Raw genomic sequence first — 27,982 nt, 5'->3', positions numbered from 1 at the left:
TCTTCTCTATCCATTCATCTGTTGAGGGACACTTGGGTTGCTCCCATATCTTGCCATCATAAATAATGTTGCTATGAACATGGGGGTACATATATCTTTTCAAATTAGTGTTTTTGCCTTCGGGAAAATATCCAGGAGTGGGATGCTGGGTCATACGGTAGCATGTGATGTTCTGAGGAGCCTCCATACTCTTTTCCACAGCGGCTGCTCTTCCCCTCCAGCACCACAGGCTGCACAGCACTTGCTCTGAACACAAGACCCGGAAAGTTCTCATACATCACTGCCGCTATCAGAAATGCTGTTGTAAGAATTACTCCTCCACTTCCCCTGGGTCCCACCTGGGGCTAAGGTGAAAGTCCAAAGGCTGCATGAATGTGGTTTCTGTGTATGTTGGCCCCCAAGAGTAGGACTGTTTTATTATCCTAAGAATAAAAAGCCAGTGTCCTCCAGCAGTAGAAAATTGCAAATAAAAAGTTTAATTTCAGAAACTGGGTTCACCATTTATAAATACACTAAAACGTAGTCAATGCAAATTCAGATTAATAACAGGTACAGTATTTTAACAAAACGACAACTTTTCTAAAAGGTCACAGGCAAATCAGTGACCTGTTTCACCCAGAATATTTACCTGGTTCGAAATAAGAAAATGAACCCTTTTCTAGACACTGAGGCAAAAACTTTGAAGACGTATTATTGTTAAAAAAACCTGATGACTGATACTCCATTTTGATGTCCTTGGGATTCTAAAATATCCCATTGATGGCTGAATCTTCCCTATTATCAAAAAGAAAATCTAAACACCTAAGGCTATTCTTACAACTGTATTATAGCAATCTTCTTCCCTGTTAATAAGCCACCTCTTCTAAAAAGGACTGTATACATAATTTGATCAAATTGGGGGTCAGTGCACAAATTTCAAGATAGCTTCATGGTGTAGAGCCACTGAGCCAGAGGCTTGGAGATTCCATCAACAGGATGCTGTAAACGTGTCACGCTGTGCACTAGCTACACAGCAGGCACCACCGGCGCTCACTGTGAATGGCGGGGATGTGTCCGAGCTAACAGCCCACGTGGCACGGAGGGCAGACCCCTGAAACGGCAGTGCTCTCTCCCCTGAACCCTACATGACTGACATTCCGGGATACATGTGAGTGCAGGCTTGTCTTCGAAAGCCACGTCTCTGTCGTGTAAACAGTCACCTCCCAGAACACTCACCGTCCCCTGAACGTACTTTGGAGCCCGCAGCCAGGAACTGCTCGGTCGGGATGGCTTGAACTCCACCTCCTGTACACAGGTTTTGTCTGACAGCCACAGAGCGGTTTTGTTGCAATTAAAGCAATTTTAAACTAAAGTACAGTACCTGATTTGTGGTTTTTACATAATCCAATAAGAAGCCTACTGAATAAAACTGCTTATATCTCCCCCGCCATTCTAGTAAAACAAACTCCTAACCCCCAACTTTTAAACAATTTTACAGTTACGAATGAAAACCTAATCATTGTATTTCATAACTGACAAGACAGGCTGTTTCTACTGGACTTCTTAAAAAACACACCGTGGTACCTGGCCTGAAGGACTGGGTAAGGCACATGTGGACGTGACGGCGAGGGCCGGGACGGGAACCTCCCGTGGATGTGGACCTGAGCGCCCGGCCTGCTGTCCCGCAGGGCCCCGACCGCAGCGAGCCGCCAGCCCGGGGCCGGTGCTGCTTCTCGTCCGGTGGCTCCACCGTGAGCTTCAATACTGGAAGCATATTAAGGGAAGATTCACTTTCAGAAAAATAAGTTTCTCGAAATGCTCCATCGTGAGCCGGGACTGGCCAAAGCTGCCGTTCTCAGTGGGTGTGCTGAACAGCCTCTCGGAGGGAACGATGCTCGGGGGGCAGCCCAGAAACCGCACAGCCAAGGTGGAGAGGCCCGGCCAGGCCGCCCTCTTCAGGTTCCAGTAGGCGAGCGGGTCACAGCTGTGCTCCAACACCTCCTCCTCCAGGTACGCAAGCACCATGTCCTCCGGGACCTTCGTCCTCCCTCTGGGCTCGGTCTTCTTCATCTTGGCCATGAGTGACCACAGGCTCTCCTCGCCGGCACAGTCTCGCGGTGGGGAGCCCGGGTCGCATCCGTTGGAGACGGGCGTGGGCTCTGAGGTAGAATTCAGCGTTTCTAGTTCCCTGATCAAGTCCTGCTTGTACTGCTCCGCCTCCTCCTCGGAGAAGAGGGAGGCTTTGTAGCGCGGGTCCAGCAGGGTGGCCAGCACGTACCTGGGGTCGTGGAGGGTGGCGGACAGGCGGCTCACCATGGCCTCCCTGAGGGACTTGAGCATGGTGTCGATGCCCATGGTCTCCTCGAACAGCATCTCCACCCTCCTGTTGAGGATGTGGATCATGGGGATGACCTGGCTGAGCGTGGACTCGTGGGTGCTCATCTCCCGCCTGGCGGCGTCGAAGGGCTTCAGCGCACGGCACACGGACTGCATCACCTCCCACTGGTCGCAGCTGATGAGCTCCCGGAAGTTACACTCGACAGACAGCTCGTTCACCGCCCTCTTCTGCTCGATAAGCCGCTCCAGCATGTGAAACGACGTGTTCCACTTGGACGGGACGTCCTGGAGGAGGTGGTGGGGCGGCAGCTCGTACTCCTTCTGCAGCTCTGCCAGCTTCGCTTTTGCCCGGGGCGACCGGTGGACCCGTTCGCATATTTTCCGTGCGGTGCTGAGTAGGTTCTGGACCATCCTCTGGCTCTTGATGGCCTCGCTGACGATGAGGCTGACCGTGTGACTGAAGCACTGCACGCTCGAGCGGGCCCCCTCGTTCAGCGCCTTCCCTATGCTGGGGCTGTCGGTGACTGTGATGCCCACCTGCAGGCCAGTGGACGTCACCCAGGCCTCCCACCAGCACTCCAGCTGCTTCTGGACGCTGCCGCCGCTGTAGTCGCAGTCGACCTGCGACACGTCCAGCAGCGCCGAGCAGTGGTGGTCCTCGCGGTGCGGTCGGGCCGACGACTCAAAGGTGACCCAGTGGGCGGTGAGGGTCAGGTACTCCCGGGTCTGGCTGCTCATCCATATTCCAGACGTGAAGTGGACCACACCGCTCTCGGCTTCCTGGAGATGTGACATGATGATGTGTTTCACATTGTCGTACATACCTGGGATGGCCGTCCTGGAGAAGTAGGATGGAGGGGGCAGAGAGTACTGAGGTTTCAAGTATCCGAGCAGCCTGTTGAAGCCAACGTTGTCCACAAACGAGTACGGCTGGAGGTCAAGTGCGATCATTTCAGCAATGAGACTTGTTATTTTTTTGGCAACTGGATGCGAATCATAAAACTTCTCGCTGGTGTCATCGCAGGAGGAGGCGCCTGCCGACTCTGAGCTCAGGGGCCCACGGGCACCAGGAGGGGAGGGTGGCGCCGTCCTGGGGGCGTCGGGCTTCAGCACGCCGCCGTGGAACCTCTGCAGGTGCCTCAGGAGACAGCTGGTGCCCAGGTTGGTCGGCTTCTTGCCTCTGCTGATCGTCCGGCCACAGTGCAAGCACACGACCTTCGTGGGGTCTGCAGAGCAGATAGAAAAGTGATTCCACAACTTGGAGGTCTTTTTGCTGTTGACGGGAAACATAACTTGATTGTTTTTTGTGACCATGGTCGGCAGGTCAGTTAATCTGGAGGAGGAAGTTTCTGCAGAAGCCAAGGTGGCGTATGGCGAATTCGCCAGGCTGGCCCCCAGAAAGCCCTTCTGGTTCCCAACGACCTCCGGGTGGCGCCTGTAGAGATGCCGCATCAAACAGCTCGTGCCCACGTCACCCTTCTTGCCCCGGCTGATGACACAGCCACAGTGCCTGCACACAGCCTTGAGGCTGTCCGTGGGGGCCAGCGAGAAGTGATGCCAGACTTCCGACTTCAGCCTCCTCATGACCTTCTTGTTCTGCTGGAACACGGCACCGGATTCGAGTGGGCGAGGGCTGGGCGTGTCGCCCGGCTGCTTCTCGGGAGAGGATGCCCATGAGGCCTCACCCACGTCAGAGGAGGAGGACAACGCCCACGCGTCTTCCACCTGCGTGTCTCCGAGGTTCCAGTGTGCTGGCGGGTCTTCCGCCAGCCGGTCGGGGGAGGAGGGCGCAGAGGTGGAGTCCTGCACCGGCTTCCCCGGAGACGAGGACGTGGGGCTGGGCTCTCCGTCAGGCGGCGGCGGGGTGGGCAGCAGGGTTGGGGGTGCAGAGTAGGGGGGCGGCACGCCAGCGCCCCCGCCGTTTTCCCGAAGCACGATGGAGCGGTGTGCCCGCCACATGTGCCTGATGAGGCAGCTGGTGCCCAGGTCCTTCCCGTTCTTCCCCCGGCTGAACTCGTTCATGCAGTGGATGCACACGGCCTTGGAGTTGTCCAGGGGCGACAGGTAGAAGTGCTTCCAGACGGCAGACCTCCTCCTGGACCCGGATGCGCTCCTGGGCAGGGGGAGGTTTTTCTCAGCCCCGTTCTCTGCAGGCTCGTCGCAGTGGAGGCTGGGGGGCTGGGGAGGCGGCCCCGCCAGGGCTTCATCCCTGCTGTACCTCTCAGAGACTGACACGTCGGAGGGGGCCTCTTCGGAAGAAACCACAGAGCCAAGTTCCTCTGTCACCTGATGGGGAGACGGGCTCTTAGAGGCCGTTCTGGGGACGAGTTTGCCAGGTGACAGGACGGTGCCCGGGTCTCCGGCATCAGTGGGCGGCGGCGGGAGCCGCGGCAGAGGGGCAGGGAGGGGGGCCGGGGCCGGCGCGCTGCCGTTTTCCTCCACAAGAACGGTGGGGTGCGCCCGCCTCACGTGCCGCATCAGACAGCTGGTGCTCAGGTCCTTCTCGTTCTTGCCCCTGCTGAACTCCTTCATGCAGTACGTACAGATGGCCTTCGTGCTATCCCGGGGTGAGATGAAAAAATGCTTCCAAGCCGGGGACTTCTTCCTGGAGCTGATGCCGCGGCCGGAGAGCAGGCTCTGCGTCACGGCCTCCATGGCCACGCTGTACAGGGTGCTGTTATACTGTGACAATAGGGCCCCGTAGTCGTCCTCGGGGTCAGGAGAGACGCGCCTCCCTGGGGGCTGGCAGCCACAGCTCGCCTCTCTGCCCTCTGCCCGTTCATCCCCGCTGCCAGCCCGTTTCCTGTTCTGCTCATTTCTAAAGTCCATTCTTTCCAAACTGTGATCAGCGATGTGATCGTCATCTTCCTCTTCTATTTTAAAATGTATTTGATCAGAAACAAAATCCCCACCCGCTTCGGGACGCGTCTCCTGGTGATTCTCCATGACTGACCATAACTATTCTGGCTGCCTCACGATGCTGACCGCCTGCGTTGGTAGAAAACTGATGCAAATGCTCCTTTGTGCCCCCAAATGTACATTATCTTCAGTTCTTTCAGGAGAATCCTATCTTCCAGGATGTTTATGAATATGGCCAATCATAAATCTCACTGAGGAGTAGACCAGGGAACTGGTGAGCACGTCATCAGGGTGCGGACCGCTGCCTTCCAGAAGTTCTACTCTTAAACACTCCACGGTGCAGACACGCGTTCGCGCAGCGGGGACCTGCTTGTCTCAGACGCAGGATCGCCGTCATCTTGGTGGCACAGCGATCCTTCTGCGTTATCTACAGAAGAGATCAAGTCAGACACTGGACTCAGTCACGCTTCAAATCTACACTGTCGTGGATATACGAGCCTCAATGTATGCATAGAAAGGAATTCCGTAATGGGAAATTAAAACAGAAAAGTTTGTTCCTTGACTTTTTTTACAAACCAGTTACACAATGAAAATACCCTCTAAATAGACATAATCCCCCAAGAAGACACACAGATGGCCAAACGGCACGTGAAAGGCTGCTCAACGTCACCAATCGTTAGAGAAACGCAAATCAAACTACAGTGAGGTCCCACCTCCCACCTGTCAGAATGGCCATCATCAAAGAGTCTACAAATAATAAATGCTGGAGAGGGTGTGGGGAAAAGGGAACCCTCCTACACTGTGGGTGGGAATGTAAATTGGTGCAGCCACTATGGAGAACAGTATGGAGGTTCCTTAAAAAGCTAAAAATAGGGCTTCCCTGGTGGCGCAGTCGTTGAGAGTCCGCCTGCCGATGCAGGGGACATGGGTTCGTGCCCCGGTCCGGGAGGATCCCACATGCCACGGGGCGGCTGGGTCTGTGAGCCATGGCCACTGAGCCTGCGCGTCCGGAACCTGTGCTCCGCAACGGGAGAGGCCACAACAGTGAGAGGCCCACGTACCACAAAAAAAAAAAAAAAAAAAAAAAGCTAAAAATAGAGTTACCATATGATCCAGCAATCCCACTCCTGTGCATATACCCAGAGAAAACCATAGGTGAAGATACATGCATCCCAATGTTCATAGCTGCACTATTTACAGTAGCCAAGACATGGAAACAACCTAAATGTCCATTGACAGAAAATGGATAAAGAAGATGTGGTACATATACACAATGGAACATTACTCAGCCATAAAAAAGAATAAAATAATGCCATTGGAGCAACATGGATGGATCTAGAGATTATCATACTAAGTGAAGTCAGAAAGAGAAAGACAAATATCATAAGATATCACTTATATGTGGAATCTAAAAAAATGATACACATGAACTTATTTACAAAACAGAAATAGACTCTCAGACATAGAAAACAAACTTATGGTTACCAAAGGGGAAAGGTAGGGGGGAGGGAAAATCAGGAATTTGGGAGTAACATATACACATTACTATATATCTAAAAAGTGAGAAAAAGATGGTAAAGAGAAAATACTAAGACTTGGTAAGGTCCATCCATCTAATTTTAGCCCTTCTAATTAATAGGTATGTAAAGGTATCTTATTCCGGCCTTAATTGGCAATTTCCTTAATGACTGATAATGTTGAACATTTTATGTGTGTATTTGCCATTTGCTTCTCTCCGTTGGTGAAGCATCTGTTCACGTGTTTTGCCCACGTTTTCACAGACTGTGTATTTTCTTAGAGTTCTTTACATGCCTGGAAAGAAGCCCTTTATCAGGTATATGATTCCAGTCTGTAGCTTGTCTTTTCATTCTCTTAACAGTATTTTTGGAAAAGAAATGCCCTTAATTTTAGTGAAGTCCAATTTACCAATTTGTTCTTTCATGGACTGTACTTTTGGGGTTGTATCTAAGAAAGATTTTCTCCTGCGTTTTCTAGAAGTTTTATATTTTATACTTAGATCTTTGAAAGATTCAAATTCATTGTTTTGCATATGAATATCTAATTGTTCAAACACCATTTGTTGAAAAGACCATCCTTCTCAACAAAAGGATGCCTTTGTAACTTCGCTGAAAATTAGTTGCATGTGAGTGCCTATGCTCATATGATTTGTCCACAAATGTTGGCAGCAAACTCTTTATGTATATAAACATGATATAAGTGTGTGTGTATATTGAACAAATTGTACCCTTTAAATAAGTGCAGTTTATTGTATGTCAATTACACCCAATGTGAAAAAGTATGAAATATGTATGTACACTGGTCTGTGCCCCCAGTTTCTGACACAGAGCTCCTAAAACCCTTGGCAGTTCCTCAGTGACAGGAACATCTCTTGTTCTAACGAGGTGACTCCTGGATGGAGGCCCATGACCAGAAAGAGCCGCGGCCAGAAACTTGGAACTCTCAGCCACACCCCCACCCCCCAGGATGGGCTGGAGACTGAGTTAATACTGACCACGCCCATGTGATGAAACCACTATAGAATCCCAATGGTCCGGGGGTTAGGGGAACTGCTGGGCTAGTGAACACAACCACGTGTCGGGCGGGTGACGCACCCCAACTCCAGGAGGACAGAAGCCCCTGCACTCAGGACCCTCCCAGACCTCGCCCTGTGCATCTTCACATGGCTGTTCACCTGTGTCCCTTATCGTATCCTTTTCGTACAATAAACCAATACATGTCAGTAAGGGTTCCCTGAGTTCTGTGAGCCACCCTAGCACTTTATTGTGGGAACCCAGACTTAAGCCGGTTGGTCAGAAATACAGGGGACAACTGGGGTTGGTGTCTGAATGGGAGCGGTCTTGTGGGACTAGGCCCTGACCTGGGGGATCTGAGGATGACTTCAGCTGGTGGTGTCAGAACTGAACTGAGGGACAGCCAGCTGGTGCTGGAGAACGGCCAGTGTGGACACAAGACCACATATCGGTGGCCAGACGTGAAGCCATTCTGGGAGGAGAGCATCAGAGGAAAGAAGACACAGGACACAGCCTACACAACCAATAAAGTTGTATTTTAAGAAAGGCAGGGATTGTCAGGTTGGGTAAAAAACTAAGATGAACTATATGCTGCCTACAAAAAACACGTTAAACATCAAGACACAAACAGGTTCAAAGCAAAAGGACAGAAAAGGTGCAGCACACTAACACCAACCAGGAGCAAGCTGGCGTGCCTAAGTCAGCGTGAGGTGGGGATGTAAGAACGACACAGAAGGATGACAAAGGGGTCAGTTCATCAGACATGCACACAGCTACCAACAGACTTTCCAAATGCATGAAGCAAACCTGACAGACCTTAAGGGAGACTTGACCAAAATTACAGATGGGATTTCACACCCCCATTCAGTAGTTAACTGAACAATTAGAACAGCAGTAAAGATAACGGAAGACTTTAAATCACTATCATCAACTTGACCTAAATGACATTTATGGAACAGTCCAAACAACAACGGAATATCACTTAAAGGTGGACACAAAACATTCATCAAGACAGACTGTTCTCTGGACAGTAAAGCAAATCTCAATACATTTAGAAGAACTGAAATCAAACAAAGAATGGTCTCTGACAATAAGGGAACAGAATGAGAAATCAACATCAGAATGACATCTGGAAAAATCCTAAATATCTTCAAATAAATAACACTTCTATATTAAGCCGAGGGTTAAAGAAAAAAAATCACAAGGAAAAGTAAAGCAAATTTAATCCCAAAGCAAACAAAGGGAAGGACACAATAAAGAAAAGATTTGAAATCACTGAAATTGGGGGCGTGGGGGAAGAGGCAGGGGAGGAAAAAAAAAAAATCAATGAAACCTAACACCGGTTCTTTCGACAGATCAACAAAATTGGCAAACTTCTACAGACTGATTAAAGAAAACAATGGTAAAGACATAAAATTACCTATAGCACGAACTAAAGAGGGGATTTTTCACCAAAGATCTTACAAATGCAAAAAGATAGTAAGGAAATAGATGAGTGACTTTATGATGGTAAATTCAGCAGCTTAGATGAAACGGGTAAATCCTGGAAAGACACACATTACGAAAACTCACGAAAGAGATAACCTGAACAGCCCTCTATCTCTTTTAAGAGCTGAACTTGTAATTAAAAACCTTCCCTTAAAGAAACTTCCAAGTCAAGATGGCTTCACTGGTGAATTTCACCAAACATTAAAGAAAAAAAACCTGGTGAAACACAAACTCTTCCAGAAAATAGAAGGAACACGTCCCAAGTCTTTTTTATGAGGCAGTATGACCCTGACTCTAAAACAAGCAAAGACATTAGAAGACAAGAATCAGATTCATACCCCTATGATCATAGAAAAACCTTAAGAAAATGTAGCAAGTTCTTAAAAATTTAACAAATCAAATTCAGCACATTAAAGGTAATACACCGTGAGTAAGAGGGGTTCACCACAAGCATGTCTGGTCTAACCTTCAATGTTCAACCAACAGAATTCACCACATTAATGGAAAAAAGGAGGAAAACCATAGAGTCATGTCATTAGATGCAGAAGAACATTTAACATCATTTCTATTCCTATTCACGACAGAAACTCTCAGCAAGGTAGGAAGAGAGGAGAACTTCCTCAACCTTACGAGGGCTTTTAGGAGCACTCTACGGTTACCGTCACGCTGGGCAGGGAAAGCTCAGGAACGAGGCAAGGACCCCCCACCCCCGCCTCACACTTGCACCCAGTGTCACACTGGGGGTCCAGGCAAGAGGCAGGTCAGGAAGGAAAGGTCACACTGCTTTAGTCACAGAAGACACAGTCCCCTATGTAATAAAGGTTATAAGGCCTCTGTGAGGAAGTGCTGGACCTCAGTATGCTTAGGAAGGTCACAGGCTCAAGGTCACTCTGCCCTGCAGCTCCTTCCCTTACGGCCTCGGTGCCTGGATGTCTTCTCAGTCCTGGGCAGCCTCGTCCTCATTCCTCTCTCCGGGTCTGGGAGAAACCAGCTCTTCTCCCTTCATGGCAAACATTACATCCCCGGTTGACTCTGACTCTCTCTGGAGACGCTCCTGGGGCAAGAGCACGGCGTGACGAGAATGGGAGAGCCAACAGTGACTGTTTACCGTGGGTTCAACCTGCGTTGTCTCACTTAAACCACATGAAAATCTTTCGAGGAAGATTCAGTTTGCGATTTCTCCTTCTACACACGAGGACCCTGAGGTTTAGAGAGGGTGAGAAACACGTCCAGGGCACGCGGGTGGAGACAGGCCACTGCTCACATGCAGAAGTGAGTACTGGAAGCCCTGGGGGGCCAGAGCGGTGCACAGAAGACAGGAGTGCAGGAGGAAGAAGAGATGTGGCTGTGAGTGCAGCGACATGGACGGACCTGGAGATGATCACACTGAGTGAGTGAGACAGAGACACATACCACGTGAGATCACTTATATGTGGAATCTAAAATACGACACAAGTGCACTTATCTACAAAACAGACTCAGACCTGTGGTTGCCAAGGAGGAGGGCGGGCGGGGGAGGGAAGGATTGGGAGTTTGGGAGTAGCAGGTGCAAACTAGCATCTATAGGATGGATAAACGACAAGGTCCTACTGTACAGCACGGGGAACTCTATTCAGTATGCTGTGATAAACCACAACAGAGAAAAACCAGGAAAAAAAAAGGCAGTTCAGATCAAAGGCTTCAGAGCACAGCTTCGAGAGTCCCTACAAACCCCAAGCAAGATTTAAAGAAAAAGAAACAAACAGTGTTAAAAACAAGAGATAAAGCAGATAAAAGTGACCAGGGAGGGAGGCGCACCTGTAAATACCACCGAAATCCAGACCCTGGGAAACTCTACAGGACACACAACCCAGTTTCTTTAACAAATTATACTTGAATCCTGGTCTGAATTAGCAAACTGTATAAGAACATTTTTTAGACTATGTGAGAAACTTGGATACTGAAGTAACATTCGATATTAAGTAATTCTTCGTTTATCAAGGTACAAAGATACTGCAGATAAAACGTTTCAAAGAATCCCATCTTTTCAAGATACTTACTGAAAACTATCCCGATGAAATATGGTTTCCGGTACCTGCTTTAACATAACTGGGTGGGGGGAGGGACACAGATGAAACAAGAGCAGCCCTGAGCTGGTAACTGCTAAAGCCAGGTGATGAGTGCACAGGTCATCACATTAGTATATATTACACCACTTCCACAGGAATTATTTTAAGAAAACATAACTAGACAGACTACTGACCTTTCAAGAGAAGCAACGTAAACCAGGAGACAAAGGAATGCTATCTTCATAGTTGTGAAAAAAATAAAAGCCAAACCAGAATTCAATACTCAGCAAAAATACTCCTGCAGGAATTAATATGAAATAAAAACACCGTCAGACAAATCAAACACAGAATGTGTCACCAGGTGACCTGTACTGAAGCAAATGCAAGAGTGTTCTTCAGGCAGAAATAATCCCACCTGGAAATTCAGTGACGCACAGAAAACGACACGAGTTAACAAAACAGCAATGGTGGGTAAAGAGTGAGGTGCTTGGTGCGCCTGCTGTCACTGCGGTGCCTTTGTTTCTAGGCCCTTTCAATGGAATTAAGTAAAAACCATTAATACACACGTACGCCTACATGCACATGCACAGGTGGATAAAAACCACATGTGCACGCTGACGCCTCCAATTTCAATCCAACATCCCAGGATCACCCGAGCCTCCCCAGTTCCGTATCTGTAACTTCTTTCTCCAATTGCAAGAAATCTGGCTCCCACTAGCCTTAAAAGACTTGCTCATTTGCTCAGTCCTTCAATAGTCAGAAAGTACTTTCAGAACGCTGACCCATACCACCGAGGAAGCACAAGCTTCTGGACAGAAATATCAGTTTATACATTTTGTCTTGGGGCTTGAGGTATATAAACAAGCACCGTGTCCAAGTCTCTCGGGTCAGTTTTTTCCCTTAAATGTAGTTATTTGTTCACTTGAACTTCAGTTAAGTTCACTGTTTCAGTTGGCAATACAGCACAGAACTAAAAGAGCAAACCCACAATCTCATGGATGAGACCAACAAGAAGACAAACCTGACGAGGGATTTCCTTCCCTCCAAAATATAAGCCAACAGGACAAACCAAGAATGTATGCACGGCCCATGCGGTACTAGATCTGCACAGGCAGAAAGAGAAAGCAGCCCTGGGCATGCGGTTACGGATAGTCCCAAAGGAGCCAACAGGTACTCACCGGAAGCCCCGAGGACCAAGCTGCTGAGACTGGGAGGGGCTCTCTGCACTCAGCAGAGTGGACGTATGTCAGGGGTCCAGCGTAAGGTCCAAGGAGGCTGGAGAAAAACCACCCAGCCCATGCCTCCTCCAGGACAAAGACCCATTTCAAAGAGGAACTGCTGGGAACAGACTCTAAATTGAGCAGTTCAGGGACAAAAGGAACAGCAAAGGAAGGGTAGAGAAGGAGGAGAACTCTCACGACGCAGGCACTGCTCAGAGTGGCAGGTGAGGACCTCCATGACCCAGTGGCTGCAGGACAGCAAAGGCAGCGCTAGGCAGTGTCAACATCAGACTGTTCACAACGCTGGGGGTTAAGCAAAGGCTTGCAGCAATCTGAGGAGCATTTATTTAAGAAGAACTGTGGGAGCTCGTTAGAACATTTCACTCCCATCCTTCCTTCCCCACAGGAACCACAGGACCACAGGAGCTGTGAGGAACAGCAGCCTTGCAGCCACCAGAGGGGCAGACCTGGCCTGCGGTCCCTCAGAAAGTCCCACTGTCTGCAGCACTGTCACCATGTGACCTTTGTCACAGGTCCCTGGAAAAGCCCTGCTCACATTTGACCCGATTCAGAGCCTTCAATGGGAAAAGCCCTCTCCCTGGGCTTCTGCTGAAAAGCAAACAGCTGCACTTCTGTAACATCACAGTTGCCTAACCCTGCAACTCCAGCGGGGCAAACAAGAGCCTGGCCAAAGGCTGAGAAGGAAGATGGGGGGGACGAGACGTCTGCAGGGAGCTGTGAAAGGCTCTGACACGTCCCTGCAGCTGTAGAAGGACAAGCCCAGGAGAGACCTGAGGGGCCACCCCATCTCTCACCTCTGGCTGACCTTGAAGCCCTGTGCAAGGAGAAGGTTAATGCTTGTCCCAACACACACACGCACATGCACAGGCACGGGCACAGGCACACGCAGCTCTTGGCAAAGATGGCAAGTGCATCTGTTGGCAGCGTTTAAGGAAATCATTCAGCTCAGTGGATTTCAGGAAATCACTGACACCAAGCTAACCAGGCAGAGACTGAAGTGTCCAAACGCTGCAAGGAGTACAGCCTTTTCAGAATTAGTCCAGGAAGGTCACTAAGGGAACAAACAGGCAAAAACAGAACAAACCCCCAGCAATAACAAATGATGTCCAGTTTTCCACAAAAACGAAAAAATGACAAGACGCGCAAAAAAAAAGCAGGGAAGTATGGCCCACACATGGGGGAAAAATAAACCAAGACACTGTTCCTGAGGGTGTCCAGAGGTTGGACTTACTAGACAAAGACTTTAAATCAGCTACTCTAATAAGCTGAAAGAACTAAAGGAAACCACATATAAAGACACTACAGGAAAGTAGGACAATGTCTCCCCAAGTAAGTATCAGTATAGAGAGAAAAATTATGAAAAAGAACCAATTATGAAATTAGAAATTATGGAGCTGAAATGCATAACTGTAATGAAAAATTCACTAGAGGGGCGTGGTAGCCAGCAGAAGAAAGAATCAGCAAACCTGAAGGGAGGCCAACACGAACAGCAAGACAGAAAGTGAGTGAGGATACAGATGACCTGAACAGTGCTGTTAACCAGCTTGAACTGGCAGATCTACACAGGGCTCCATCCAACAGCAGCACAATACTTACCCTTTTCAACTGCACACAACACATTCCACAGTACAGACCAGAGGCTGGGCCATAAAACAAGTATTAATAAATTTAAAAGAACTGAAATGATACAAACATATCCTTCAACCAGAATGAAGTTAAATTACAAGACAGTAACAGAGGAAAATTTGAAAAATCAATAAATATTTGGAAATAATAACACATTTCTAAATAACCCACAGGTCAAAAAGAAACTACAAGGGAAATTAGAAAGTATTTTCATCTGAATGAAAATAAAAACACAACAAACCAAAATACATGAGATGCAGCTAAATTGGTGCTCAGAGAGAAATTTATAGCTTTAAATACCTATATTAGAAAAGAAGAAAGATCTCAAATCAATAATGTAAACATTCACCTCCAGATAAAAAGAAAACAAAAGCAAACTAGAAAAAGAACAGACCAAACCAAGGTAGGAAAAAGGAAATAATAAAGATTAGAGTGGATGCTAATGGAATAGAAAACAGAAAAGTGATATAGAACTTCAATGAAACTGAAAGTTGGTTCTTTGAAAACACTGACAAAATTGACAAATCCCTAGCTACATTAACCAAGAGAAAAAGAAGACATAGATTGCGAAAACCTGGGAGCATTACCACTGCCTCCTCAGAAACTAAATGAGGGACTTCCCTGCAGTCCAGTGGTTAAGACTTTGTCTTCCAGTGCAGGGGGGGTGGGTTTGATCCCTGGTCAGGGAGATAAGATCCCACATGGCTTACGGCCAAAAAACCAAAACATAAAACAGAAAGCAATATTGTAACAAATTCAATAAAGACTTTAAAAATGGTCCACATCAAAAAACCTTAAAACGACAAAAAAAAGTAACTAACTGAAATGTAAGACAGGACCATGAACAACTGTCTACCAACAAATTCAACAACTTACATGAAATGGAAAAATTCCTACAAAGTAACAAATTAACTAAAGTGACTCAAGAAGTAACAAAATCAGAATAGACCTGTAGCAAGTAAAGACATTGAATTAGTAACTTAAAATTTTCCCATGAAGAAAAATGTGGGCCCAGATGGCCTCACTGGTGAATTTTATCATTTACAGAAGAAATGATATCAATACTCCATAAACTCTTTGAAAGAGGACAGAATACTTTCCAGTTTATTCTAAGAGGTCAGTATCACCTGGGTACCAAAGCCAAAGACATAACAAGAAAACTACAGATATTCCTAGATACACAACGTAAAACATGAAAGTGGAAGCCGCCACCTTTTCAGTAGTAGATAAAGGCTGCAGAATAGGAAGCACCATGAGTTAGGACAAGTCATCCTCAGCCACCTCTCCTTCTTGAATGTGAAAAATTAGTATCAGGACTTCCCTGATGGTGCAGGGGTGAAGCATCCGCCTGTCAGTGCAGGGGACATGGGTTCAAGCCCTGGTCCAGGAAGATCCCACATGCCGCGGAGCAACTAAGCCCCACGAGCCACAACTACTGAGCCTGCGAGCCACAACTACCGAGCCTGTGAGCCACAACTACTGAGCCTGCACTCTAGGGCCCGCAAGCCACAACTACTGAGCCCGTGAGCCACAACTACTGGATCCCGTGCACCTAGAGCCTGTGCTCCACAACAAGAGAAGCCACCGTGATGAGTAGCACGTGCACCACAATGAAGAGTAGCCCCTGCTCGCTGCAACAAAGACCCAGTGCAGCCAAAAATAAAATATAAATAAATACATTTATTTAAAAAACAAAACAAAACTAGTATCAGATAAAAATGAGTATGGCAGGCAGAGTAATCAGTCCTCAAAGAAGTGCACGTCCTAATCCTCAGACCTGTGATTGTGTTAGGTTACACAGCAAAGTAGGATTATTAATAAGGACGCAGATGGAATTAAGGTTACTGATCCAGGATAATAAGAAGACTATCCTGGATTATCTGGGTGGACCCAATGTTATGACAAGGACCTTTAAAAGTGGGAAAAAGAGGCAGAAGAGAGACTTCACAAGGTCAGAGAGATGCAGTGTTGCTGGCTTTGAAGACAGAGGGGGGGCCCACATCCAAGGACACAGGCAGCCTCTAGAAAGTGTAAAAGGCAAGGAAACATTCACTGCTAGAGCCTCCAGAAAGAAAGGCAGCCTGCCAACATCTTGATTTAAGCTCAGTGAGACCCATCTCAGATTTCTGACCTCCAAAGTTATGCTGTTTTCAACCACTCTGTGATAATTTGTTAAAGCAGCACTAGAAAACTAAAACAATAAGCAACAGAAAAGAATTAAGGTCAAATCCTACAAAAGGATAAGAGAGAAAAAAAAAAATGAAGACCAGAAAAACATCTCTATAGATAATGAAAGCACACTAGAAAAATATAAGCACAAATTACATGAAAACTATAACTTATTTCAAAAGAAGCTAAAGAAATTAAGAAAATAATACAAAAGAACAAAATAAATCAGAATAGAAAAACACTGAAATGAGGTTATGGATCCTAAGAAAATATTACAAATAAAAGTAAAATGTCATTTTACAAATTGCAAATCATGAGGCTAGGAGAGAAAAAGGGTAAAGTTGGAGGGGGAAGAAAGAGAAAGAGCCCTATCTGTTCAAACAAGAGAACGAAGCCAGCAAAAAGGGTGGGTGGTGGCCGTGGGCTGTGTATACGGCCTCCCTGTAACCTGAAATCTTCAGCAAAATAAACACACACGCTCAAAAACAAAAAGTAAAATGCCATTTTAAGAATAAAGACTAAGTTAGAAGCAACATAAGAACAAATAAACCCCACAGATGATTTCTTAAGATAAACAGAAGAGTTTAGAAAATAAAGTTTTTTAATGAAGAAGAAATGAAGAGCTAAAAAAGACTCAGGAGAAGCTGGCCAATTGAAAACACACGCAAAGAAGATCCAACACATGTATAATCAGAGCATCCCCCACAGAAAAAGGAGGGCACAAAGCAAAAGAAGAGAACACTAAACACTTTGAAATAAAAATTGTAAAACTACGTACATTGAAAGAGCATATCGTAAAGCTGAGAAAATCCATCCTTAACAATTAACACTGAGGTATATTCTAGGAAAACCACTGGACTTAAAAAAAAAAAGAAATGCCATTGAGGGGAAAACCAAGGTCACGTACAAGGGAAAGAAAATAAAATTGTCATGAGTTTGACAGCAATGTTTTATGCTATAAGACAACAGAATAACATATTTAAGATATCTGAGGAAAAAATATGTGAGCCAAGCATTTTATATCCAGTCAACCTGGCTTACAAGCATAAGAGACACAGAATAACTATTATCAACATGCAAGAATTCAGGAAATATTTTTCCTTGAGTCCTCCCAGAGAACTCTAACAGAGAACGGACCCCAACCAAAAAGTCTAGAGAAACACTGATCAAAGGACCGTGTGAGTGCTCAGTATACACTTCCTCGCAGGACTAAGACCGAGTGAGGGTCTCCGGGAGAGAGCACAGTAGGCAATGGTCACCGCGCTTCCACGTAGAGCCCGAATCACTGCAAAGAGGGATGGGAAGACAATGGGAAGTCTTTGGCAAAAAGTATCAACCTGTTTGCAGTAACGACACAGCCACTGTTACTCGGAGACTGAGGTGTGTACAGTGAGAGTGAAGCAGAGGAGTGACCAGCAATAGCACAAGACTCTCACCTCCCATGTCCTTGAGAACCAGCATCCTCAGACAGAGACAGAGACCCAGGGCAAGAAAGGTCAAATGCACATCCTACAGTCGGTGAGCAGGACACCTACCCCAGCTCTGCTCACTGCAAAGACCTAAAAACAGTGACCAACCCAATGGGAATGAGCTTACCTGACATCCAGACTATAGTTGTGAAACATCATTTCCCATTAAAGAAGACCAGGGCTTTTGAAGGAATGGCTGATTGCAGGTCTTGGGCAGGAAGAATACAAAATGAGCCTAAAATATTCTGGCACACCAGAGAGCAAGGAACCTCTGAGAGAGGACGAGAATTGTGTCAGAAGGATCTAGGCGCCAACTTGTAAGGGCTCCCACTGTCCAAAAAAATGAGATAATTTGAACGTAAATAAGGACCGTCATAATAATGCATTAAAGCACATCAAATATGTTAAATCTATGAGTGCATAACACCGAAATAAAATGCTCAATTGGTCACCTTTGGCGGATGATGGGAAACTGATACAGAAGCAGCATTCTTCTTCAGTTTCCTACATAAACTACAGCACCAGATAATCACGGAGGAGCTAAGGACAGGGTCCTCTTACTCCAAGCCCAGCTCGTGAACAAAGACGCAGTAACTGAGCCGGAACGTCCCTGTCCCATAACTTTTACTGATTAAAGCCTGCAGGTCTGTGCATCGCTGGCTGCCAACAGCAAAGACAGTGAGAGCCTCACACACGAGGTCCTTCCTAAGGGAGCATCACAGCAGCCGGGAAGGAGGCTGAACCTCATCAGGCCTTAGATCCACCACCAATTTAAAGGAACCAAGAGCAGGCAAACACATTAAACCACACCTGAGGCCGTGGCTGGCAAAATCCAGACTGAGAAACACGAGCGCAGCCACCTGGCTTCTTCCACACCAAACTCCCACGGGAGGAGGGGGTGCCCTGTAGGTAAGGGACTGAAACGTCACGTGAAAAACAGGCAACACTTAACTACTGCTTAAAGACGTGCAATCCCGTCATAAAACTACGAAGAAAGGGAAGTATCTGGCATCAAAGGGAGGGATGTGGCTGGGATAGGGCACGTGGAAGGATGCCAGGGAGGGCAAAATTTTCTCTCTTGACCCAAGGGATGGTTACAAGTGTCCACCTTATCAAAATCCATCAAGCTATTAATTTGTGCAGTTTGTCTCTGTGCCATACTTTATTTTTATTTTAGGCCGTGTTGGGTCTTAGTTGCAGCACGCGTGATCTTTGTTGAGGTATGCAGGATCTTTTCCGTTGCGACGCACAGGCTTCTCTCTAGTTGTGGTGTGCGGGTTTTCTCCTCTCTAGTTGTGGCGCGCATGCTCCAGGGTGTGTGGGCTCTATAGTCTGCGGCACGCAGGCTCTCTAGTTGAGGCGCACGAGCTCAGTAGTTGCCCCGTGGCATGTCAGATCTTAGTTCCCTGACCAGGGTTCGAACCTGAGTCCCCTGCATTGTAAGGTGGATTCTTTACCACTGGACCATCAGGAAAGTCCCCCTGTGCTATACTTTAAGATAAAAAGGTTTTTAAAAACCTCATGAGGGGCTTCCCTGGTGGTGCAGTGGTTAAGAATCCACCTGCCAATGCAGGAGACACGGGTTTGAGCCCTGGTCCGGAAAGATCCCACATGCTGTGGAGCAACAAAGCCCGTGTGCCACAACTACTGAGCCTGCGCTCTAGAGCCCGCGAGCCGCAACTACTGAGCCTGCACGCCTAGAGCCCGTGCTCCGCAACAAGAGAAGCCACCGCAATGAGAAGCCCGCGCACCGCAACGAAGAGTAGCCCCCGCTCGCCACAAGTAGAGAAAGCCCGTGTGCAGCAACGAAGACCCAACGCAGCCAAAATAAATAAATATATAAAATAAAATATTTTTTCCAACTTTAAAAAAACACACACACAAAAAAACACCTCATGAAACTATCGTGACACAGGCAAGGACCATCCCAGCAGGAGGGAGGCCCCACCCCACTGCCCTCGGCACAGATGGGAGGGTCAGGCGGGCCCGGGGTGTAAACGCACCCACACATGTGAATGTGCATCTGGAACGTGGTCATCAGGAGAGACTTTCACCTTCTATTTTATGTATTTCTCTACTACTGGGCTAGTTTTGTACATATTATTTCAAAATCATAGATAACAATGATGTTTCTTTTTCTTTTTTTTTTTGGCCACACCGCACAGCATGGGGGATCTTAGTTCCCTGACCAGGGGTGGAACCAGGGCCCCCTGCATTGGAAGCATGCAGTCTTAACCACTGGACTGCCAGGGAAGTCCCTGTTGTTTCTATTTTAGGAAAAATGCTGTCATTTGCTCTAGCAGCTTACTACTAAAGAAAATAATTTTTTTACTATTTTAGCACCAAATTTTTAAAAAGACAAAAAAGCACGTTAGCTTTAGTTTTCCAACCACAAAAGGATTATGTTGCTGAGGCATTGTTGATAGTTTTCTATGTGTGTGAATAACAATTTGGTTTTTGTCACCTGTCCTAAAACTTTGGAGGCTACTCTGGCCTTGAAAGGCGAGGGCTACCTATTCACCGTGCATCTGGACGGCGTCTGGAACCAGCCTTTCCGTGGTTCTGCTTCTGTTCTCCAGCAAATCAGATTTAGTCTAAAATAAAATCAATCAGCATGAGTATTAAATAGGGCAATCAATGACAATAAGGGAAATGGTCCTTCTAGAACAAATCCCATCAGTTTCCTTGTTGTGGGTGCTGCCCGCAGCCCCTGGCCCCCAGGGCGAAGGGTGCCCCGTCTCACTCAGCCCCACTCATCTCTTGATAGCTAGAGGACCGCTCTGAAGCACCGAGGAAATTGAGAAAATACAGGTACACTTGAACAGTGAGCACGGCGATCCTAAATTATGAGCAGCGACTAGAGGGAGAGGATGATGAGGGGTAGAAAGGAGGCATCCAAAACCCACATTTTCTGAAATTCACTTTACATTTTTTAGTTTCAAAGCCGAAAACACCTAAAAGTAGAGGTAGCTAATCAGAGGATCCTTTCCATAGGCTAGTTACAAATATATGCGTGTGTGCTTATTTTTGCAGGATAAAGCAGAAATAAAAACGGTTGCTGGGCTTCCCTGGCGGTGCAGTGGTTGGGAGTCCGCCTGCCGATGCAGGGGACACAGGCTCGTGCCCCGGTCCGGGAGGATCCCACATGCCGCGGAGCGGCTGGGCCCGTGAGCCATGGCCGCTGAGCCTGCGTGTCTGGAGCCTGTGCTCTGCAACGGGAGAGGCCACAACAGTGAGAGGCCCACGTACCGCAAAAAAAAAAAAAAAAGTTGCCTATAGGGGCTTCCCTGGTGGCGCAGTGGTTAAGAATCCTCCTGCCAATGCAGGGGACACAGGTTCGAGCCCTGGCCCGGGAAGATCCCATATGCCACAGAGCAACTAAGCCCGTGTGCCACAACTACTGAGCCTGAGCTCTAGAGCCCACGAGCCACAGCTACTGAGCCCGTGTATCACAACTACTGAAGCCCGCACGCCTAGAGCCCGTGCTTCGCAACAAGAGAAGCCACCGCAATGAGAAGCCTGCGCACCGCCAACGAAGAGTAGCCCCCGTTCGCCACAACTAGAGAAAGCCCGCGTGCAGCAGCAAAGACCTAATGCAGCCAAAAATAAATTAATTAATAAAAAAAAAAAAGAAAAAGACATTTTTTAAAAATCAAAGAAATTAAGTAAAACTATATAATTTTAAATCTGCATTGAAAATATAACTCTTGATGTTGTAAAAATACATTTCCTAGCTCTGTGCACCAGACCAACACTTAAAGCTGCAATAATACCCAAAGACAACAAACAGATCGAATACCTAGATCTTGGTTTCTAAATACCTTCTGCACTAAAGGGAACCAAAGTACTCTGCAGAAAGAGCTGACTGCAACTCTGGCAAAGGAACGGAAGGTGGCGGAAGGGAAGTGCTGCCAGGATGATGCCAAAGCAGCACCCGGAGCCGGCTTCGCCGGGGCTCCCGACGGGTCAGTCACAACCACCTGAACACCAGAGAAACAGAACCAGAGGACTTTAATAGATTACAATGTAATGAATAAATGAAAACCTGTTAGTCGGCACTGATACTCAAAGAAGAAAAAGGACAAACAAAAACATTTGCCACAATGCAGGTGAATATTACAGCCACTGCTCCCCAGAAAGAGGTAATACAAGGAGAGAATTCAGCACTTTTCCTGTCTTCGTTGAATGTAACGGGCAAGGGAAACACAGATGAAATACAGAAAGAAAGAACAACAGCCCTAGAAAGTGGGCGTCAGTCCCAAAAGGACAGCCTCTGAGGGCGGCAAACAGGAAGCCCGGCACCACCCGCGTGAAGACGTGCAGGTCCCCGGCTGGTGGCGTCCGAGGATGGGAAGCAGCTGTGGACACCGAGGGCCGACTATAACTTATCCTCGGATTTCCGACTATGCGGAGGGTGGCGCCCCCAACCGCCGGCCGTGTTGTTCTAGGGTCAACTGTAAACGACAAAGAAGGAAAATGGCAAACAAACCCAGAACATGGGACATTCGCGAGACAGCTGGCCTAGTCTCTTCAAAAAGTCAGTGTCACGGAAAAAAATGGGGGCGGGTTGTTGTTCCAGAATAAAAAAGTCTAAAGAGACAGACTCAGTGCAGTGACCTGGACTAGATTCTGGTTTGGAACAAACAAGCTAATAAACACAAGTAGGGAAATCGGACTGCGGCTTGGCCACTGAATGTGATGAGGGATTATCGTTCATTTCCTTCACAGCTGGACTGCTGGTGAGAGAGAAGAACATCCCTTTGCCTTTTCTTCTTTTTGGCGGGGGCCACGCTCTGTGGCACGCGGGAGCTTAGTTCCCTGACCAGGGACTGAACCCAGGCCACGGCAATGCAAGTGCTGAAGCGCCAAGACCTAACCACTGGACCGCCGGGGAATTCCTCCCTTTGCCTTTCCTTAGAAGAAAAGGACACTTAGAGGTGAAGTGCTGTGACATCTGCAATCTCCTTAGAGAAGGTCTGGAAGCACCAGACAGGCGGAGGTGGCAGCCACGGCAGTGCCATGGCAATGTCGTGACACGTGCTCCATCTTGGGGCAGGTCGGAGAGCGCCACGGACTGTTCTTCCAACTCTCCACAGCACAGCCTTTAAAACACAGAAGTGTATCTGCTTTCAGCTCAAAGTCCACGTGCTCCCCAAGAGCTGCAAGTACACCGAGGGCATCAGCGCCGCCGCCGGCACCCCTGCCTGGCTCGCCCTTGGACGTGGTACCGCCGGCACCCCTGCCTGGCTCACCCTTGGACGTGGTAGTCTTCCCACCAAGGCTATAAATTAAGATCTGGTCCACGTCTGAGAGTAACTGTAGCACCTTCTGAGGGTGGAGAGCCATGACTCACATATTCCAGGGGTGGCAACAGCGTCAACTGCCTCCCATGCAGAAGTACCAGCACCCACTCACATGGAGAAGCCACCCCCCAGGCCTGGCCGAGCTGAGGCGGAGGACCCAGACCAGAGCCAGAGCCCACCGCAGAGAGGCAAACTCAGAGACCTAGAACCGGAGCCACTTCCACGAGATATGGCCAGAAAACCTGATAAGGCCACCCTGGAAACAAAGCACATTCCAGAGGAGGCAAACAGACTCCGTTCGGGGCGGCTGGTCCCTGTTCTACCCCTGAAACGTTCTGGGTCACAGACCAGGGCTATCTGGGTTGTTCCGCTCTGTCTTTCTGAGGGTCCCTTTACCCAATACCAGCACCTTTTCCCCGGCGTACAGGGCAGTCCCACCAGTGACAGGTTTGAAATTGCTGCCGTGGCTGGAAGCTGCTGGAAGAGTGTTTGGAGTCCTTTTACTTCCAAGATGGGGCACATGGCCTGCGGCAGAGTAACCGGAGCTCTCACCAAACAGCACACAGCTCCCTCCGCTGCTGCCTCTGTGGCACGAGAGCCACAAGGTAAGGCTCAGTTAGCCGTGGCCTTGGATGAAAACGCAGTCCCTTGGTTTACATCTGTGGGGGCGGGGTGCAGGCACACAGACCAAAGAGCCATCACACAGAGCACCCGGCGGGTCAGCGGGGGACACCCCAGCCCAGCCCAGCATCAGTGGTTTCTATGACACAGACTTTGCGGGGGGGAAAGGGCGGGGCCCGGCGGTTGGAAGGCCTTCACCTGAATGCGAGCAGAAACCAAGCAGAGCGGGCACCTGATCAAGGCTGGGAAGGGGGCTTTACGACAGGACATGGGCTCAAACGGAGGGGCCAACCTCTCCCACAGCAGTGGAGGCCCTGCTGCTTCTTACTCAGGGCCTCCACTCCATCACCCCCAGACCCTGCAGGGCGGGGCTCAGAGGTCCTCTCCCCCTAAAGAGGTCTTCCTGGAGCACGCTTCTCACACTGCCATCACCCCCGCCCTCGCCTGCCTGTGTTCTTCCTGGAGCTCCCTTCTCTGGTTGGAGTCCATCCCACCATCACTACGTTAAGTTCTCCAATGGCAGGGCCTTCTTGTAAAAACCACCGTTGCCCCCAGCAGGTAGGACAGCGCCAGGTGCAGAGTAGAGAGGTGAGAAAATCTCATGCAGAGTCCGGCACCTCTGTCTCTCCTGGTCCCCTCTACCTCAGAAATAGGGGGCGTGAGAAGAAAAGACTTTATTTTATTCCTAACAACGCCTTCCAGGATTTGAACTACCAAAAGCACACATCAAACAATTAGCTAGGAAGTGATGTGAACTATTCCAGAATGATGCAAAGTCAGGCAATGACAAGTAGGGTGAGGGAGAAGGGCAGGAGAGACAGGGCTGTGGAAAGGGCTGAGCACCTGGAAGGTGACTGACAAGAAATCCGCTGTCACCCAGACACTGAAGGGAGGCCTGACAGAGAGGCTGCAGGATGGTCGGGGCTAGAGGCAAACTGTGCCTTTTGATGCAGCTAAATTCATCCAACACAAAACGTACATACGGACGATGGTTCCTACAGCTCATGTCAAGTACTGAGATGTAAACAGCACCTTAAATATCAAACAGTAACTAGAAGAATAACAGTCGCTGTCTCTCAGTCGCAAGCCTTGTGCAGAGAAGCTCAGAAGGAAACACAATGCTGGTGAGGGAGAGTCACGGGGGCCCCCAACCAACCATCAGAGGCTCCTCACTGTGCCCCAGAGTCGCTCACCTGCCCCCCTCCCCTCGCCAGGCAGTCCTCACACTGAAGGAGGAGATCAGTCCAGAGTTCAGATGATGAAGGAGCGGAAGCCAGGCAAAGAGAAACACACACACAGAGGGAAGGACAGCACTGACCGCCGTCACCGCTCTTCATGCCGCAACAGCTCCACTGCCCGGTGCTGGCCACGCTCCAAACTCCTCGCCAGACAGGGATCTGAAATACAGGTACACACGTTTCCTTTGCTACGTAAATTCCGCACCGGCTCCTTTGCGCAAACACAGAATTCAATCGGTGACCCTAAAAATTCACTTAAAACCCTTCCCAATGCGTTAGGAGCATTCTCTGCACAGCTTGAGTTACTCACAAACCTCCTCCTCTGTGCGGTGACACTGAAAAACAGGGCAGAGTTTTCATGTCCAAAACCATCAGGAATTAGCCAGAACAGTGGAGGAGGAAGGGGTGTCAAGCAAACACCTGTGACGTGAACGCAAGTCTGAGCTTTCTTCCAAGATAGGAGATTACCTTCTTGAAGAGTCACAGACTCTCTCTTAAGATTTCTAGATCTTTTCCTGAGAAAATGTAAATCATGATGAGCAGATATAATCTGTTTAAGGATTACAGGAAGTGTGCATCCCTGCACGGACAGCCCATTGGAAAACCCTGAGTACACGGTTTCCTCTCACAAGATAACTTTGTATGGAAATTAATTCATAATTGAACTTTGGCTTATTCAGAGCACTTTCTAAAAACTCCAACTAAATCCTTCATCGTCTCCTAATTTTATCACCGTGATATAGAGAAAACCTCAAAAATTAATATAAAAAGTCACAAGGTTGCGCCATTATCATACTGGTGTGTGATCACACTCGTCTCATGAAAATCTAAAGTGGCTTTTTCAAAACTATGGACTTGATCTTAAAGCTGGAAGAAAAAAAAAAACCTATGGACTGATCTGATCAGAGTTAACTTCAAAGCAAAGAACTTCCCTTTTTTAGGAACATGAGAATGCCAACAGAAGTTTCTCCTGACGGCTCAGCTTGGCAGGGACTTGCTTCCAGAGAGGTGCATGTATTTGTCTACTGAAATTCACCCAAAATACAAGGAGAGTCAAGAGGGCTGGCAATTCTCTTAAGTAACAGGGATGGTGTGGGTCACAGAAAAAACACAAGATACACAAATGACTCCACCTTTACTTCGGTCTAGAAAAACAACCGCAATTGGAAAAAACACTTGAATTTTGCAATTTGATTCATATTTTCACTACTTTTGCAATTTGATTCATATTTTCACTACTTAAACTTGAATGGTCCTACCCAGAAACACGTACAATAACTAAAAAGCATCAGAAGCATGTAGTAATAAGGAAGGTCTCATCTGCTTCCTAAGACATACGTAAATAAGGCCCCTGGGTGCCTCTTCCTGGAAGTGCATTGAAAATAAAATACTGTATCTAGAGGAAAATCCTAAAAACGTAACTTGTAACGCGATTCGCTGTAGTGGCGGAGGGCAAAGGACTTCAGGAAAGACGCCCAAAGAGCACCTGTCTGCTGCTGCGCGGAGCTGCCCGGCCGCCGTCCGGCGCCCCCCACCCCAGCACCGGGCTTCCCCCACGACTGCGGCGCCCGGTCCCGCCCCGCGCGCACAGGCGCCCGCGTGGTCAGCGCGTAAACTTCACACCGGCCGGGCACTTCTGCCCCCGCGTTCTCCCGAGTCCCTGGGCCCGTGCCCCGTCTATCCCATCCCCGCGGCTGCGGCCGGGCCGGGTGTCCGCACCAACTTTCCACCACTTCAGGTGTTTCCTCCACCAAACCCTGCAGCCCGGAACACGCGCCCCGGGTGCGACCGTCCGCGGGCCCACCGCGCGCCAGCTGTCAGCCGGGCCGGGGGCGCGGGCCCGGCGCTCGGGCACTGTGGTCGAGTCGAGCGGCCCGGGCGGGGTCCCGGCGACGGGAGGCCGCGCCCCCGCCCCTCAACCCCCCGGCCCGGCTCAGGCGACATCGCGGCGACCCCGGCCGCGGCCGCGGCCCCGGCCCGGCTCCCCGACCCCCGCAACCTCCGGCCCCCAGCCGGACTCCCGGCCCCGACCCCCGCGACCCCGGCCCCGGCCCGACGACGCGCCAGGACGGCCGGGCCCGGGTCGCGAGCTCGCGGCTGAGGCAGAGTCGGCGCCGGCCGCGCACTCACCGCGGGCGCCGGGCGTGGGGCGGCTCCCGCCCGGCTGCGGACGACGGCCGCGCAGGCGGACTCACTCCCATTCATTAGCCGCGGCTTTGTCTGCCCCCGCGCCCCTCCCGCCGCCGCCGCCACCACCACCGCCCGCCCGCCCGCGACGCTGCCGGACGCTGCACCCCTCCCAGGGCCCCGCGCGGCGCGGGGCGGGGAAGGGGGCGGGACCAGCGCGCGCAGGCGCAGTGCCCATATGCCCGTCCCTCCCTGGGGCCCGGCCGGTCCGGCCGCTCCAGGGGCCGAGGCGGAGCTGACGGGGCAGGCGCAGTCCCGCCGCTCGAGGGGCCGACGTGCTGCTGACTGCGCAGGCGCAGTCCCGCCCCCTGGCCGGTGCGGGTCAACCACGCAGGCGCAATCCCATCCCCCGGCCCGTGCGGGCCGACCGCGCAGGCGCAGTTCCAGTGCGCCGGGCCCCGCCCCCGGGTCGGGCCAGCTGGGCGGCTGCGGGTTTGGAGTCGTCGGCGGGTTGGGTTGCTGCGGTGTTGCTGGTAGCTCGGCCGTTGGCGGCGGACCGGACGCATACGTGCCGGGGCGCCGAGGGCTGCGGCGTGACGGGCGCCCGGTTCTGCCTGCAGGTGCGCGCAGGTGCCGGCAGGTGCGCGGGGCGCGACCCCCAGAGCGGCCGGCCGCGGAGCCTCGGGAGGTGAGAGGGCGGGGAGCCCACCTGTGCGGGAGCCCCGAGCTCGGCTTACCCCGGAACAGCGCCGCGCGTCCTTCCCGCAGAGGGGCTCCGAAGGGCTCTGCGCGACGTGCTGGGTGCACTTAAGCCCTTAAGTCTAAGGCGATAAGGTGCTGCCATGCGCGGCCTCGTTCGCCGGAGAACAGGGATTAAAACTTAACCCCTGTGGGGGCCGGGTGAACAGAGCCCCTTCCTCTGAAGTGGCCGGCGCCGGAGGGGCCT

The 27,982-nt window shown here is 49.6% G+C and overlaps 1 protein-coding gene across 14 annotated transcripts; it reads right to left on the bottom strand.

Moving 5' to 3' along the window:
• Positions 1-455: 455 nt before the first annotated feature.
• ZBED4 (zinc finger BED-type containing 4) lies at positions 456-27,299 on the bottom strand. 14 transcript variants are annotated; one of them, XM_049694625.1, is made up of 5 exons: positions 27,040-27,192; positions 24,990-25,068; positions 20,212-20,341; positions 17,875-18,077; positions 456-5,602 (listed from the first exon to the last, which is right to left on the bottom strand). In XM_049694625.1, exon 5 carries the CDS (start codon positions 5,260-5,262, stop codon positions 1,738-1,740), a length of 3,525 nt encoding a protein of 1,174 aa, XP_049550582.1. In that variant the 5' UTR covers positions 5,263-5,602; positions 17,875-18,077; positions 20,212-20,341; positions 24,990-25,068; positions 27,040-27,192; the 3' UTR covers positions 456-1,737. The 14 variants fall into 14 exon arrangements, 13 of the variants coding, with proteins under 13 accessions (XP_049550582.1, XP_033261205.1, XP_049550586.1 ...); XM_033405314.2 differs by having other exon boundaries at positions 17,875-18,018; XM_049694629.1 differs by lacking the exon at positions 17,875-18,077.
• Positions 27,300-27,982: the final 683 nt, after the last annotated feature.

Source organism: Orcinus orca, chromosome 11 (assembly GCF_937001465.1).
Source record: "Orcinus orca chromosome 11, mOrcOrc1.1, whole genome shotgun sequence".
Lineage (NCBI taxonomy): Eukaryota > Metazoa > Chordata > Mammalia > Artiodactyla > Delphinidae > Orcinus > Orcinus orca.
The sequence above is the reverse complement of the archived record's forward strand: the minus strand, read 5'-3'. Positions and strand labels throughout refer to the sequence as shown.

Excerpts from the sequence above, each read along its gene's own strand:
- ZBED4 (XM_049694625.1), bottom strand. The coding sequence starts at position 5,262 with ATGGAGAATCACCAGGAGACGCGTCCCGAAGCGGGTGGGGATTTTGTT.